The sequence below is a fragment of the Antechinus flavipes genome, chromosome 4 (assembly GCF_016432865.1).
Source record: "Antechinus flavipes isolate AdamAnt ecotype Samford, QLD, Australia chromosome 4, AdamAnt_v2, whole genome shotgun sequence".
In the NCBI taxonomy this organism is placed as follows: Eukaryota; Metazoa; Chordata; class Mammalia; order Dasyuromorphia; family Dasyuridae; genus Antechinus; species Antechinus flavipes.
Genome location: NC_067401.1, coordinates 407,870,198 through 407,887,639, shown reverse-complemented (window position 1 = coordinate 407,887,639; position 17,442 = coordinate 407,870,198). Strand labels below are relative to the sequence as shown.

Sequence of the window (17,442 nt, the reverse complement as noted above, 5' to 3'; positions counted from 1 at the left end):
AGATGTTAGTAGGATGACACTGATGTTTGGAAAGCAACCACCCTTCTGGATAAGTTGCTACACACCAGAATTCTGAAATTAATGATGCATGTTGTTTCATGTTGTCTATGTGATTTGAAAAGATCAGTTTCTAATACCCATCAATAGGAGTATGTGTCAAGATTTAAATTAGACTAAGATGTGAAGCTGTTTCTGTCCACACATTACATGCTTTCTTGTACCACATATTTGGCTGAAGAAAATCAATAGCAACAACATATCAGAACAACTGATCTGACTTCTACTACCAGAATCTTTTGTAGAGGTCAAGGCCAATGTTAAATGCTGACCAAGTTGATCAAAACTAAAACCAGAATTTCAGTCGACCTGAAATTGGTTAAGATGTACTGAGAAGATGGGATACCTTAGCTATTTCTCTCTCCATCTCTAAACTTGAACAATGAAGCCAGAGTATAAAAATATAAAAGAACAAACAGAAAAATACAATTTATATACTATAACTAGTAAAATAATTTCTATTAAATAATTAATTATTTAAATTAATGATATTAGCAATATATTAGTACTAGTACTACTATGACCCAAATGTGTATGATAGCAGACAATTATCCACTTGTTTCCAGAGGAAGAAGAAATGCTGTACTCTGGCTTCATTGTTCAGGTTTAGAGATAATGTCCATGCCAGTGATTCATTATTATTCTCTCAAAAAGCATTTGAATTTCCCTATTTCTTAATTCTCTCTGGAAAATGGTTATCTCCTCACAGGGATACTGTGATGGCTGGTAAGTTTCTGTGAAAAAAGTATACTACATATCATCTCTCCTAGTAGTACATGATATAATTGACCATTTGTGTAAAATGAGTGCTTTTTCATTTTAGGCAACTATTTGTAAAATGCTATACTCCATTATCTCTAACTTATTTAACATTTTGAGTACAAATAAATTGATGCCATCCATATTTCCTAATCCCCCTGTCTTTACTCACTATAGTTGACACTCCAGATCCCTATGTGGAACTTTTCATCTCCTCAACACCTGATAGCAGAAAACGGACAAGACACTTCAATAATGATGTGAATCCTGTTTGGAATGAAACTTTTGAATTTATCTTGGATCCTAATCAGGAAAATATTTTGGAGGTAAACAAAAAATGAGATACATAATTTTAGTGATATTTTGGTTAGTCAGGAGCCAGGAATGCCTTCTAATATCTTCACTATATCATTCTGAAGTTGATGCTTAGTTCTCATCTCCCTCAGTTCCTCTAAATGGAGTTTGATATTATAACAGGTTATCATTCTCCATGACATGACTTTGGGAATATTTGTGTCTAAGGGAGAATGCATGAATTGAGCAATGGGAGATTGTCCTCCATTTTATGTGTCCTTGGAAGGAAACTTATCCTGAGTCAAAAGGAGTACATTAAACTAAACAGGAAAAAAAAATGACTGCATTTCCAACAGTTGAATATTTTACTTTTAGTAAAGGTGAATTTTGCAATTAGCAGTCTATGAAGATAAACATAACTACTTTTATGAATACAGAATTTTAGTAGTTAATAACTTCAGAGAATTTTTGCTTCTTATATTGTGAATATAGCTCAATGCCATTAATGTTTTATTTATAAGAGCAGGATTAAGTTGTATTAATCAATTGCTCATCGAATCATAGCAAGTTATACATAAACAACATATGCATTATCTTGTCCTTACTTTAGATAACATTAATGGATGCCAATTATGTCATGGATGAGACACTAGGCACAGCGACATTTCCTATTTCTTCTATGAAAGTGGGAGAGAAGAAAGAAGTTTCATTTATTTTCAATGAAGTAAGTATCCAATCTCCCTACTAACGTCCTTTACTGAAACCTTACTATGAATAGAAATTCTCCCAGGTTCATAAAACTATACCAATTCAATGAGCATAAACTCTTGCAGGTATTTCTCAATTTGAAAAGCTTAGATTCCTGGTTCAGCAAACCAGCCAAGTATCATAAGAGGATCAGCCCTAACTAATGAGAAGAATCTTTTTCAACAGCTTGGGCTTCAAATGGTGGATTTTTCTTGTGCTAGGAACTTAGGAAACCGTTTCTTAAGATATGGAAGGATTGTCTCATCATTGGAGGGACAATCCACACTCAAATTCTTTATATTTTGAAGTGTTAGAGTACTCAAACTAAATAATTTTTGTTCTTATAACCTTTAGAATTTACTACAAACAGTTGAATCCAACAAGTATTTATTAAGCCCCTACCAGATTCCAAACATTATGCTAAGTGCTAGGGACAAAAATGTAAAGGGACTCCACATAAATAAGTTCTCTCATTGTACCTGTGTCCCACACAGTTCATCATAGCTAGCTATCAGGTCTCCAATATTCTCTTCTGTAATGTTCTCTCTTTCGGTTTTCCTGGGGGTCTCTGGGAGCAGCCTTCATTTCAGTTTAGTAATCACCACAAGTACAGCCAGGTGTTAAAGTCCAAATCCTTTATTGTCTCCTTCAAAGTCTTATCTCCTTCACTTGGGACTCAGCTAGTTTTTTGGGGACCTTCCGGAGTCTTAGTTTCAGTAGAGAAGCGAAGGAGGATAGCCTGCCAGCAAGGTGGTGTGAGATGGGATGAATCTGTTTGAGTCCAGCCTTCAGCCTCCAGACTTCTGTCTGCTTGTCTCTGAATCTCTGAATCTCCCTGGGTGAGGGAGATTCTAGCTTATATGCTACACACTGAGTACAAACCAATCACTATATCACTAGGAGACTATTATTTGTTGTAGGATTAAATCAATGCTAAATTAGATTTAACCATTGTCTCCTCAATTCCACTTAGTACCTTATTTCAAGTTCTGTCCCATAACATCTCCTTATAGCATTAAATCAATCATACTGAACTATGCTAAATTAGATAACTATTACTTTATCAATTCTACTGACTTAGTACCTTGTAAGAATCCTTTGTTTAAAATTCAGAGTTCTGGCCCATAACACTCTTCTATCTGAAAGATACAATAACTGTACCCATATGTGGAAAGGGTATTGTAACTGTTATTAGTTTGGTATGTATACATGTTGTTTCTTTTGAAGACATGGACTGCTTTGCTTTTATTTTTTATCTAGAATTTACCTCAGTACCTGGAAGACCAAATCAGGCAATAAATAAATGCTTCTTTATTAGTATAAAATTAAATTAAGTAATAAAATTAAGTTTATGTAGTTATAGTTGAAGTACTTTGAAGCTTGTGCTATTTTATCTATTTAAGATTATTTAAATTCTTACACATTTCTATTTTGTTGTTGAAAAAGTGGATGATTTCTCTGTGTCATTTTTTCCCATTAGATTTGTGAGCTCTGTGAGCATGACAATTTTAAAAAATTTAATCTTTGTAAGATCCTTGGTGCTCAACATCACAATGTACATGTATTGTTTAAAAGATAGTCAAAGGCAGGTAAGATTGTAAGGTGGTTATTGGATCTATGGGTTCAAAATGTCACAATAGTTACCTTAGTAACTAAAAAGATATAAATAAATCCAAGGAAAACTAGATCATGTTATCTAATCTCACATGTAATCATGATTGTGTGTGTGTGTGTAAGAACTTTTATAGAAAAATTGTCATACTTTGATTCACTCTTGCCTCAACTTTCTTCATATTTTACTTTTCTCTCCTTGCATGTCACACCACCACTCTGGGAAACTTCCATCTTGGGGTCTTCCTCTCCTCAGTAGTAGCTTTCTCTTTGGGAGCACCATTTTGGAAAGGGTTCCAGTCATCCTTCACCTCATTATTATCTCATCTCTCTCTAGATTATACATACCTTTTCCATCACTTGCTGCATTGCCCCACGAGGAAATTTCCTTATTCTCCCTAATTTCCAGCAACCTTATTTATATATGTAGTTTTCTTCAAATATAATATAAGCTCTTTGAAGGCAGGGATAACATTATTTTATTAAATTTTTATCACCAGTGTTTACTTAGCACATTCTCTGTCATATAATAAATTGTTAAAAAGTTTGAGCTCTTTCTCCCTCCCTTCTCTCTCCCTCCCCACCTTTTTCTCTCTGTGTGTCTCTGTCTCTGTGTCTGTCTCTCTGTCTCTGTCTCTCCTTTGTCTCTTTTTGTCTCTTCTGTCTGCCTATTTCTCCTATCTAAAATATAAATTTTAAGGCCAGTACATTCTCTGAATCTTTGCTTAAGATGACCCATTTTCCCGAGATGCTTTTTTTGTTCATAACATTGCTTTATGTGTAATGATGAATAGATATTTACTGAATTAGGAATGAAAATGGTACTTCTATAGAAGCCAGTCACATCTTTTATCAACTAAACTAGAACCATTCTTCTTGAGTTAATGTTAGCCATATCTAGATTTCTCTGCTAACTTCCCTCCCTTCAAGGAGAATTGAGAATTTATTTAGACAAATATGGAAATGGTGATCATATATTATGGGTTTTAGTATTTAATAGTCCTCTTTGAAACCAGTGATATGTGGAGACAATCAAGACTTGTATTATATCCAAACTTTGCTGCTACTTGGTTCAGGAAAATATGTTCAAGCAGACAATTAAATAAAATTAAATTTTTACATTTTCCTAATATATTCCATGTTTTCTAGTTGACTGCAATAATAGAAGGTATGTCTTAATTTAATTTATTAATCTCAATAACTGTTGCCTATTTAAAACGCACAGTGAGGTTTATAATAATATGCACTTTTGTCCTTACAGAGTCTAGTGATCCCCACCATTCTTTTAAGGTATTTCTTAAATAGTTTAATAGGCAGTTTCTCAAGAATAATAGAACTTTGTAAAATCATATGATGGCAGGTTTAAATAAATGAAATATTTTTCCTTTCTTTTACTTTTTCAAAAGTTTTTTTAAATGTTTTTTTTTTGTCAAATTATGTTTATTGCAAAGACTATTTTGGTCTCTAAGCTTAATAATGATAATGATAATAAGAAGAATGATAGAGGATAAATAGAAATAAAGTACTGGCTTTGAATCAATGTTCATGAGTGATTGGATCGACAATCCATTATTAGTGAAAAGGAATCTTTCCTGTGAATCTTTTTACCCCTGGGTATTTGCCAGATGCAGATATAGTAAGAGATTATGGTCATGACAACATGGGTTGGGTTCTTCTGAAATTTGATATTAAAATGTGTTCTGCACTCTGTGACATATAGATACTGATTATAAAGGAAGATAATTTAAAAAGAAATCTATTTCCTTCCCTCCTACTATTTCCTGTCCTTGGGAGTGTAACCCCTGGGGCTGAAAAAAATTTTTTTTCAACATTCCTGAATTTAAAGTACATTGCATAATTTTTAAAAATCTATTTGAGAAAGTTGTTTCTCCAAAGGGTATTACTTCGTAACTTTGCACCTGGGACCTCTTTATGGCCTTTAATAACAACTTTTGAGTGCTAAATTGGAATAGTGATAATGAATGAGATGGGAGCATCAAGGAAGAATAGCCCTTGGTCTTTTCTTACCTCAAACAATACATGACCATGAGTAAATCTCCAAACCTATCTATGAGTTAGATTTTCTATACAATAAAATTACTTTTGTTTTAGAAAACAGATGGTCACACCCTCCCTGATCTTTTAGGAAGAGAGGTGAAAACACCAAAAAGGAAGTGATCACACTCCCTGACTTTTCAGGGAGGTGAGAACACCAGTAACCAGATATTGTTAGCAGGTTTTCTCTGGATTGAAGGGTCTTACTTGAAACAGGTATACATAAATCCATCAGCATGGGAGGTATTACAGAAGCAAATAGTAATATAACACAGGCTAATAGTGATGCAACAAACAATATAAATCAACATAAGGAATTATACATGTCCATAAGTCCTAGAAATAGTCCCAAACCAATCTATTGTCCATTACTTCATGTGTCAGGCAATCCAATGATTCCTGCAGATTTTGAAGTCCTGTAGTCTCATCAACAATTTTTTGATGTTCATGAGTTAATTGCCACCTGATATTTCTTGGGTTTTTTCTTTTTCTTCAAGGGTCTTCTCTTTTTCTGTCTCTTTCCAGTGGACAAGGCAAATATGGCTTGTTGGCACCTGTTTTGTGATTTTAGGGAAAGGTTCAGATTTGCTCCTACAAAATGATGCTCTCGGACTCAATTAAAGTGAAAGTAAAATTTAATTATACAATGCACGGAATAGATCGCTTGCAACAACAACTAATACAGCAAATAACACATAATAGACAAAAGACAAAGACTAATAAGAATTATGATTAGAATAGCAGAAAAAGAGAATACGTTACATCATATCACCGGTCGAAGGAACTTCAACTCTAATTTATGGCTGGGAGGCCCCGGTATTTCAGCCTGTGAGTCTCAATCGGGAAAGTCCTAGGCAGATCATCATCTCCATAGGTGAGGCTTCAAAGTGGAGAATGCTTTGCCCATTCTTTATAGGAGTCCAAACAAAGAAGGCTTTGGGCCAAATGAAGACCTCATCTAAGACAAAGACGTACCAACTAGGGCTCCAGGTGGTTATAATCAAATGTTGCATTGATAAGGGGGCCAGTCCTTATCAACAGCAACAGTTCCAAGGAGTGGCGAGTTCCTGGAATCATATAATTGGAGCTAAAACACAGGTGGTACATGCCTGTCTTATAGATTAAAAAGGAAAGAGTTGAAATATATGTTCTTATGGGTCAAGGAATGGTCAGGTTTTCATAGGAGAAGGAGTTAAAATATATGCTCTTGGGGTGAGAGAGTAGTCAAGTCCTCACAGGGGGAGTCACATCCTTCCTCGATTGGGTTCTCATGGTTTACATGGGAATTAGGTTCATATGGGGAAAGTCACGTCCTTATAATGATTTGAAATGAACTTACTACTAATAAGGAGATTTCTTATTCAGCACCCAACTGATTCCTTCTTCATCTGTAGAGATACAAGTAAACCCTCTCCCCCAAGCAGTTAACCATTTTGGTCCCTTCCATTCACCACTTTCTGGATCGCTCTATATCACCTGGCCATTATCTAAAGATAGTGGAGCTGCTCGCACTGGACACTGCCCTTCCAGTGGGTTATAAAACCTGTCTGCCAGAGCCAGTGCATATTTATCAAAAATAATAAAAAAAATTAATAGTGTAAAGAGCTAAATTTAAAAGTTCTCTAGGATTACCTGTGGCTCCTCCTTTATTTTGTTTTTGGAGGAGCATCTCTACTATTGCCTGCCCTTGAGGATTAAAAGGTATGCCAGTAGTGTGTAAAATCTGACACTGTGCACAAAAGTGTGCAAAATGTTTAGAAGTATATGCAGGTCCATTATCTGTTATTATTGCTTGTGGCAAATTCATGATTGCAAATGCTTGTATAAAGAATTCAGTGACCACTTAGGCTGTCTCTTTTTCTGCTGGTATTGCAAAAGTAAATCCTAAAAAGGTGTCTACTACAATATGGATAAAAGACAGATGACCAAAAGATTTATAATGGGTCACATCCATTTGCCAAATTTCACTGAGTCTCAGAAGATGAGGATTTTTCCTTGGAGGGAGTGTAGGAGCATGGAAAGGAAGGTAAGCTGTACAGCTTTTTACTATGCTTCTAGCTTCCTCTTTTGTTATCACAAATTGTAAACATAAAGCTCAAGCAGCCTGATGATATTTAGAATGAGATTCTTGGGGTACCTGAAATAAAGGAGTTTTGGCTAACATGGTTGGAAGGCTATCTGCCTTTGAATTTCCATGAAAAATAGGACCTGGAAATCCACTATAAGACTGGACATGCAAGATATAAATCTTACTTGGATGTTTTCTCACTTGCTCTTGAAGTTTCTTAAAGAGCTGATATATATTGGAAGCTACAAATTTTATGTGATCTGTGGCAATTCTTTTTACCACACCTACTGAATAGGCTGAAGCAGATATTATATTTACATCTCCTGGATAATAAGTAAGAGTTAAAATGATTACATATAATTCATTCTGTTGAATAGACTAAAAAGGAGTTCTGACTTCTCTCTTTATAGCTAAGTCATGAGAGTATACAGCACAAATATTATGTTTGGATGCATCTGTAAACATAGTTGATCCTTTAAGAGGAACCTTAAAAACATTTTCTTCAAAAATCCATTGCCAATTATATAATAGCCAGGTTATCTTTAATGGAGACCCATATGTAAAATTTGGAGCTGTGGCCAATAAAATTTGCCACTCTAGGATGGTTTCACAGCACACATTAATTTGTGCATTGGTATAAAAGGTGTATATCTTGTCAGGTCTTATCCCAGATAATTGTACTGCTCGCTTAATGGCCTTTAATAAAATCCTAGCCACAAGCATTGTGTAAGGACTAAGGCTTTGTTCTCATTGGGCTGGGAGGTTCACCCACTTTATCACACTCTCTCCTTGATGAAGGACTGCTGTAGGAGCCTTTTTTGTAGCAAAAACTGATATTTCCAAGGGTATTTGAATAACCCTTTCAACCACATTGGAACCTCTTGAGCTTCTTTTGTAAGCTGACACCTTAAAATGCGATATAATGGTTATAATTGGCAGGTAGTTAAGCCTAATACTGGATGCATCCATTGGATATCTCCTATCAATTTCTGAAAGTCATTTAAGATGTTCTTCTCTGTTCTTAAAGAAAGCTTTTGTAAGCACCTTAGGATATACTTCATATTTTAACTATTGAAAAGGAGCATGTCTTTGCATTTTTTCTAGAGTTATATGCAATTTGTAGTTCCTTAGTTTCTATGGTCTTTTGTAGACATGCTTCTAACATTTGCTCCTCAGGTGCATACCCCAAGATATCATCCATGTAATGTAATAACATAACTTTGGAAATGCTTTTCTTACTGGAGTAAGAGCAGTAGCAACATACATTTGACACATAGTAGGGCTATTTTTCATTCCCTGTGGCAAAACTGTCCATTCATATGATTTATAAGGCTCAGCTAAATTAATACTAGATATTGAAAAAGCAAAGCTTTTCATATCCTCTTTATCCAGAAGGATAAAATAGAAACAGTTCTTAATGTCTATAACTAAAGAGGCCATTCTCTCAGTAATTGAGTAGGAGATGGAAGTCCAGGCTGAAGAGTTTCCATAGTTTCCATCTATTCATTTACTTTTCTTAAGTTAGTCCACATCCTCCATTTTTCAGATTTCCTTTTTTACAATAAATACAGGGGAATTCCAAGGACTTAGAGAAAGTTGTAAGTGTCCTTGGTCAAGTTGCTCTTATACTATATCTAATAAGATCTGAATTTTTTCACTTTGTAAGGCCACTGTTCTACCCACAATAGTGTATCAGTTTTCCATTGAATGGGAACAGGTGAGAGTGCAGGCAGGCCTTCAGCAACAGCCCTGCCTAAAAAGCCGAAGTAGTCAATTTTAATCCTAACTGTTGTAAGATGTTTCTTCCCCATAGATTAATGGGGATTTTTTAAACTACAAAAGGAATAAAAACTCCTGTTTCACCTTCAGATATCCATCTCAAAGAGGTAGCACTAACTCCAGTTGCTATTGATCCTCCTATTCCAGACATATAGGTATTTGCCTTAATCTTTGGCCAATGACTGGGCAAGCTCTCTAATGACTGTACTATCTGCACCTGTGTCTACCAACCCTTCTAATGGTATGCCATTTATATAGATAGTGAGCATAGATTGGTCAGCTATAACTGCTGCAGTCCAGAATATTCCTGTATTTTGTTGCTGGAAGTCAAAATCTAGGCAACTATCACCAGATTGCCTATTAGGAGTCTGTATCAGTAAACCTGATGCTACTATTTCTCCTGGGTGATAAGTTACATATTGTTTACCTGTATTAGTGACTGGGATATTAGCTACACATTCCCCAGTTTCCCACATCAGTGTATGAATGAACACTGTTTTGTAAGCATTCTCAGAAGATGAAATAGTCATACCTACTGTGCCTGGAGGCACAGGATTTATAGTTTGGACAGGGATAGATTTCACTTCTCCAGGGGATATTTCAATAATCCCAGCTGCATACAATTCTATTCTCCCCAATTGTAATCCCTTTCTCCCATCAGGTTGCTTCTCCACTGATTGATCATTTGGAGTACTGAACTTCTAAAGACTCTCTGGATGTAATATTGGCTACTATCATGCCTCAAGTGTTTTTTGCCCCGCTTCCCATTTCCCTGAGTCATTCTACATTCTGATGCCCAATGGAAGCCTCTGTTTCATTTTAGACATAGGGTTTTGGGTCTTATTCTCCCATCCTGTCTTCTATGCCAACATTGATCTTTCAGATGCCCTACTTTACCACATTGAAAGCATTGGCAAGTCTTTCTGGAAGTCCCTTGCTAAAAGGGACCCTGTCTTCCCATGTTTAGATCTTCGGAAGTCTGTATCATAGCCTGGGTATAAAAGGTATTTGTGCCCACTGTGGCACAGTGTCTTATGATCTCCTCTAATAGAGCATCCTCATGTAGTCCTAGTATAATTCTTCTTCAAACCTCATTAGCATTTTCCTTAGCAAGTTGTCACCAATAGTTTGTATGACAGTTTTTTTATGGGCCAGAACTCTGAAACAAAGATTCTTATAAGATGTTAAGTCAGTGGAATTGATAAAGACAATGTTATATAGTTTAGCATGGTATTTAATAGTTCTCTAAGTTCAGTATGATTGATTTAATCTTACAACAATTAATGGTTTCCTAGTGATGTAATGATTGGTTTATACTCATTGTAGAGCATATAAGCTGGGACTCAGACTTAGAGCCAGACTCATTTACTTCATCTCATAGCATTGTGGTGGCAGGCCTCTAAGAAAGTTAGCCCAGGCCTCAGTCAAGGAAACTAGAGTGTGGAAGAGATAATAAAAGATTTGGACTTTAACAACTGGCTACTCTTGTAGTGATTAATCTGCTGAAAAGAAGGATGGTCCCAAAACCTTCAGATAACTATCAAGAATATTACAACAGCTCTCTTCAGATATCCCCCAGATATCCCCCCAAAAATACCTTTTATACCCAGGCTATGATACAGACTTCCGAAGATCTAAACATGGGAAGACAAGGTCCCTTTTAGCAAGGGACTTCCAGAAATACTTGCCAATGCTTTCAATGTGGTAAAGTAGGGCATCTGAAAGATCAAAAAAGGGTTCATTTGGACCTTGCTCTATTTTCATGATGCTTCCCCTCTATCTTGTCTTCCTGGGAAGGTGCTCCATGCTTTGATAACAGCAGAAACAATTTGCTCATATGCTGCTATAGGATAATTAATCTGCACTAAAGTGTCTGCATAAAGACCTAAACCTGCTAATTGAATTTTAGGTGACTAGTATTTTAACTCCAGGTTGTCTATTTCCTGGGTCTTGTATTCTACAGTGTTCACTATACTCAGAAAGCCACAACAAGTTTTGTCCAGGTTCTAAACATGATTTCTAATTATTAGGGGTTAAAACTTCACAAGTCAAATTCTCTAATAACATCTTAACATAAGACGTTATAGACCTATAAAGAGTGCAAACCTTTTTTAGATCTTTGATAATTTCTAGATAAAACGGAGTGTATTTTATTTTTTATTGACCTGAAGAGTCAATTTCTTCAATCACAGGATATACTTCTATTTTAAAATCAGATGTACCCTGCCCTTTCTCTTTAACTTTAATTAGTGCCCTTTGTAATCCTGCCATAGGGGGTAGACAAAGCTGCTGCATGGGTGGTGCTGATGGTGTCACTGCCTTTCCCCCTCCTCCTCCTCCTCCCTTCACCCATGAAGGTGAAATTGAGGAAGGATGGTCAAGATCTGGGCAATGCCCTAATGGCTCCTGCTTGGGTGTAACTGAACTGTGAAAGTGCAAAGTGCCATACCCCTTAAGTTCATCAGCACTGTACTTAACTCCTTTCTTGTCCAATTCTCCATGCTTTTCACCTGCTTTGTCAGTACCATCCCCCACTTCCTCCTCTTTCTTCTTTTTCCTTATTCAAAAACATGTAATTCCTTAATGCCAATTGTCTTATGTTGTATATAAACAATGTTTCTTCAGGAATTGAATCAGCACCATTATCATTGTAATATTCAATTAGTTGCTCTCCCACTAGTTCCCACTTATCTGGCTCTAATTTTTCTTCTTTAGAGAACCAAGGAGACATGTATTCTAATGTTTCTAAGAGTCTAATCATCTACTTCCAAGTTACAATCAAACCTTGGTTCTTTACTAGCTTAATTATGTTATTCTACACATTTCCCTTGGGGTGGGGAAGGTTCTTTTCTAAGCATTTGTCCCATTTCAGCTGAAACATTAGTTTAGCCCTTACCAAAGTTTCCTGCTTGTCTATTTTTGTACTCACCCTATTTCCAGGTCTTGGGGACGTCTCCACTGAACTCAGGAAATTGTCAATTGAACTGCTGAGTGTAAATCCTTACGTCCATGTTCAGGGACCAAAATGTAATGTTCGGGCTAGCTTTCTGGAGGTCCTCTGGAAGGGCCTTGGTCTCAACAGGATAAACACCACGAGAATGAACAAGAATAGAATTCAAAGTCTTTATTGTCTCTTACACAGTCTGTGTCCTTAATAGTCTGACCCAGTCTCAATCTGACCCAGTCTCCTCCAGTATCTGCCAGTCTGCCAGTTTGACTTCTGTTTGATTTCCTGTCCCCAATTCTTATAAACTCTATTACAATTACATCATTACAGCATACTGAATATGTATGAGCTAGAGAACTATTACATCACTATGCTAAGTACTAGGTATATGTAAACTAGATAACCATTGTATCATCAAATCCTCTGAATTAATACCTTGTTTCAAGTATACTTCTCTGAAGTATACTTCTCCAGTGTTCAGGCTCTTTATAATTTATTATTTTTTAAACCACAGAAAGGAATTTAAGCTCTCCATGTATTATCCATCATGCTTTCTACATGATCAAGTCACCTGCTTTTCTAGTTTTTTTTTTTTTTAATACCCTATGAACTTTCTTCTATCATACAACTTTCTGTTACCATCTAAACTAAACTGCAATATTGATTTGTGAAACTATGGCGGTGTTGCCATTGTTTTTCCTAACTAATGAATTGGTTCAAAATTATCAAAGCAGTGTGACACAATATTAAAGTACATAACCAAATATAAATGTAAAGGATTGACACAAATTATATAAGTAGCACTGGAATACAGAAGCCAAGAAACTTAACAACAACAAAAAGTGGAAGTGTTATAGTTAGGTAGTACTTTAAAGACAGCTAAATATATTACAATGAGTATAATAAAAGAGGGTAGAGATGTCTTTTTTTCTTCTTCCTTTATAACAAGAGAAAGGGAGGCAATGTAATACTGTATAGGAAGCTGTTTCATAATCTGAGAGAGTTGATTTCAATGCTGCTCTGATGCATATTGGATATGTGAACCAAGGCAAATCTTTTAAGCTGTCAGTGTACCAGATAGCATTGTAAGACTTTAAATTATAGATTGGGTTGTGATCTGGTTATAGGAATTTAATAATTTTCCTCATCAGAAGTTCATTATATCAATGAAATCACATATTTGCATTAAAATGGATAAAGATGCTTGTCTTTAGAATTTTATTTTGAAAACATCTCTTTGACCCATTTCCTTTTATACAACAAAAACAACTGTCTGTTATCATCAACTAATGAAAGTATTTCACTGACATTTAATTATGGAATAGAGGTGAATTTGGGTTTTTAAAAGCTATGCTAGAACATTTAGTCCAAGACAGATTCTATCAATCTGGAAAAAGGTTTAAGTAACAGAGAAAAGCTTGTCCCTGAGGAACTAGCTTCATTGAATTTGGAGAAGCTAGTTACCTTGTCCATTTGAAGAGGAATAACTTTTTGGTCTGAGGAATTCTTAAAGACTATCTAATTTGTTATTGAGGAGCAAGCACCCCTCCAAAATTTAAAAGTTCTTTAAGGTAGTGCAATAGAACATGTATTTATTAATTATAGGCAAATTGCATAACACTTATTGATGTTGAAAGATATAAAGATAATTTTGATATTTTTGAAAAGTTTAATCAGGTAAAGAAGATAAAATGCAAAGAATTATAAGGTAATAAAATGTTCAGAGGATATATTCTGAGAGTTCAGAAGGAGAGATCCCTTTTAACTCTAAGGATCAGAGAGATATAATATTAAGTGGAATTTGGGTTAGATTCTTTAATATGGGAAAAAATATTGGGTACAGAATAATTGGGAAGCATAGATTATGTAAATGAAATTAGATAAGATGAAGTGAAATGTGTATAGTGATATAGATATGAGAAATAGTACCAGATAGTGTTGGGCCTTTAATTCCAGGTGAAAGTAGTCATTGAAGAGTTTTTAGTGTTTGGATGACATAACTACATCCATGTCTTAGGAAGATTAATTTGACAGTGTACGGAATAGATTGAAATGAGGAGAATTTGAAGGAGAAAGTGGATACAATGGTTACGCAGCATACACAATTAATAGGACAAATACAGTAAAAGATCAAGGGGATAAAGAATTCTAGACTGGCATCAAATGACTCTGAATGCTGGGCCATGTGGATTGAGGCAAGTGGCTTGTGAAAGAGAATGAAAATGTGAAAAATTAGGGTATGTTAGTGACATAGAATGTGACATGATAAAAAATACAAAATAGGTTCATTGAGAATAATAGTATGAAAGAGGTAGAAAGTCAGTAAATTGCTTAATTGTAAAGTCCATACAGGTAGCTACTTTGTCTTTATCCTTGCATTTCTCACAGTGCAAAGCACAGTGAACTATGAGAGTGTGAAACTGGGAGAGAATACTCCTGAGTGGGAAGTTTAGGGAAAATTTTACATAATCTAATTATATAGCTATACAGTCTCCAAATTGGAAGAGATAACAAAAATAATTCCTCACTATACCAACTCGTCTAATAAATAGGAGTGTAGTTTTTGCTTGACAACCTTCATTGAGGGGCAATTACAACTTCAAAAGCCATTTTTATACTACAGAGTCATCAACTGAGTCAAGCCATGCCCTGTGCATATCATATAACAAGCAATTAAATTCAGAAATGTCCTGTACTCAAATTCTAGAAGATGTTAATTATGTTGTTACAATAAACCACTTTAGAGAAGCTATCACTTCAGAATAGGGTACTTTTGAGAAGTCTATATTTTCCCTTTTGAAGCAAAGCATCATATACAAAGGCAGAAACAACCACATTTTACTAACTTCAAAAGAACAAAAAAAATATATATTGCCTTTGAAATTAGTCAAAGGGAAGACCTGTGTGACTCTAACTTTCTTGAAATGTCTGCTTTGATGAATAAGCCGTATCTCTCTGATGTTTGGTTAAGTTAGTCACTAATTTAACATTGTCAAGTATTCTAGAATGCCCTCTAGTATTATTATTTAAAAATACACATCTTGAGTCTTGGAATGTCTGTCTTCTGTTTATTTTCTTTACTTCATAGCTGTTTCACTGTGATTCAGAAATAAGACTAAATCACATGGTGATTTCCTCAGAATAAATAGGGCAGGGGCTTCCTGGAATACAAAAAAATTTAAAGGTGAAGATTGAATGCAAATTCTACTTATACTGAGTCTAGATGGTTACATAAATAAAATATTCCATGGATTAAGATAAAAATTTTCCATGTGCTTTTTCATTAAGGTAGTGAGAATAATTAGACAGTATAGAAAAAAAGATAAAGAAAACAAGTATATTATGACTGTTGTACAGGAGATTCCCAGACCAGGATATGAACAAGACAGAGATAATCTCATCGTGCATAGTTCAGAACTGAAATCATAAAAGAGATTAGTGTAATTTCTTGGGGATTGTATAAATGGATATTCCGCCCCCCCCACCAACAAAAAGTGGTCATAAATCTCCAATATTTTTAGAGTTCTGTCAGCTGTCTCAGAGCTGAACACTTTTCAGATCATGAATACCTGAAGGAGTTCATATATTTCTTCAGAAGAGAGAAAAAAAAGTAAAAGTGCAGAAAATAGCATCTAAAAAGAAGTCAGAACTTGTTGCAGGTAGTTACATTTAAGAAAGTGGAAGACTTTATTAAAAGTTTTCTTGTGGAAGATAAGGACTAGCTTCTCACCTTTTCCACTGAAAACATGATGAAGAAATGGTTTTAAATTAAAAAAGAATCTTAATATTAGAATCTGGGACTTTTGTGAAACCTCAGGTACCATCTAATAAAATCCATTCTTCTTGTTCAGTTGCTTTAATCATTTCCATCTCTTTGTGATCCCATTTGGGTTTTTTTACAAAGATAATGGGGTGGTTTGATATTTCATTCTCTAGTTCATTTTTATAGATGAAGAAACTGAAGCAAATAGGGTTAAGTGACTTGCTCGGAGTCACATAGCTAGTAAATGTCTGAAAGCAGATTTGAACTCAGAAAGATGAATCTTTCTGATTCTAGACCCAGTACTCTATCCACTATTCTTTGTGCCACCTAATCCATCCTATAAGATACTCAATAAATGATCCTTTATTATTTTTTTTTAGATGACTGTTACTAGGCCCTTATTCCTAAGGTAACTAATTCCACTCTTCTATCATTCAAATTGCTAGGAAGTTTCTCTTTAGATCAAGTCCAAACCTAATTTTCTGCTAAATGATGATCCTTCAAATCTCTTACACTATAAAAATATCCTTTAATCTGTCTTCACATGACATGTTTTCTTAGTCCTTCATCTTCCTAATTACCTTCCTCAAGTGTACACTATCAGATCCCCATTGTAAAGAAAGATTTTGATAAAAAAAAGCTAAGAAGAAGAATCAGAAGCAGAAGCAGGAAAAAAAGAAAGAAAAGAAGCAGAAGCAGAAACAGGAAAAGAAGCAAAAGAAGAAGCAAAAGCAGAAGAAACAGAAGAAGAGGAAGAAGATGAAGAAGAAAAAGAAAAAGAGTTTTACTTGATTACCTACATGAGCTTTGACCATTTTGAATGTTTTCCCCAAGACATCCTTCATGCTCTTTTTTTTGGTGAGTTAAGGAAAAAGTAGTTGGCAAAATTAACTTACAGAGATGGTGATAAATCTAAATATCTTTCTTGTCTTTGGAAAGAACCTGAAAGAATGTAAAGAACGACTGATTAAAGGGTTGAGTCAGCTAGAGAATGCTGGTCTGAAAATGTAAATGGACAAATTACAGCTTTGCTGAACCTCTGTCAAATCTATGGTTCACATTTTATTTTAGCAAGAAGTAAAGACATGTACAAATTATCTCTTTTCTAGGAACTAACTGGAACAAACCTACCAAATTGTCATGACTTCATAACAGGAACAAATGCTTGAATGATGCTTGAGTATGTTATCCAAAATTTGAGCAAGGTGACAATTGCTAAGAAATGTTGGTATTCTGGGAACATGCAAGACAACAATTCAGTAGAAAATCGAGGTCCTCTTCTTGAATAGTTAAATGACTAGGCAATTGTCCTTTTACAAAATGATATGTGTGGAGTTAAGATGGCTCTCTGGTAAATAGAAG

General features: G+C 35.1%; 1 protein-coding gene across 2 annotated transcripts in view; it reads left to right on the top strand.

The window, feature by feature from the left end:
* Positions 1-17,442, top strand: part of PLA2G4A (phospholipase A2 group IVA) — a 143,230-nt gene that overhangs the window by 36,946 nt on the left and 88,842 nt on the right. For both annotated transcript variants that reach the window (XM_051998764.1, XM_051998763.1), the window contains exons 3-4: positions 994-1,142; positions 1,721-1,834. In XM_051998764.1, the coding sequence (XP_051854724.1) occupies positions 994-1,142; positions 1,721-1,834 (263 nt within the window). The remainder of the gene's footprint in view (positions 1-993; positions 1,143-1,720; positions 1,835-17,442) is intronic.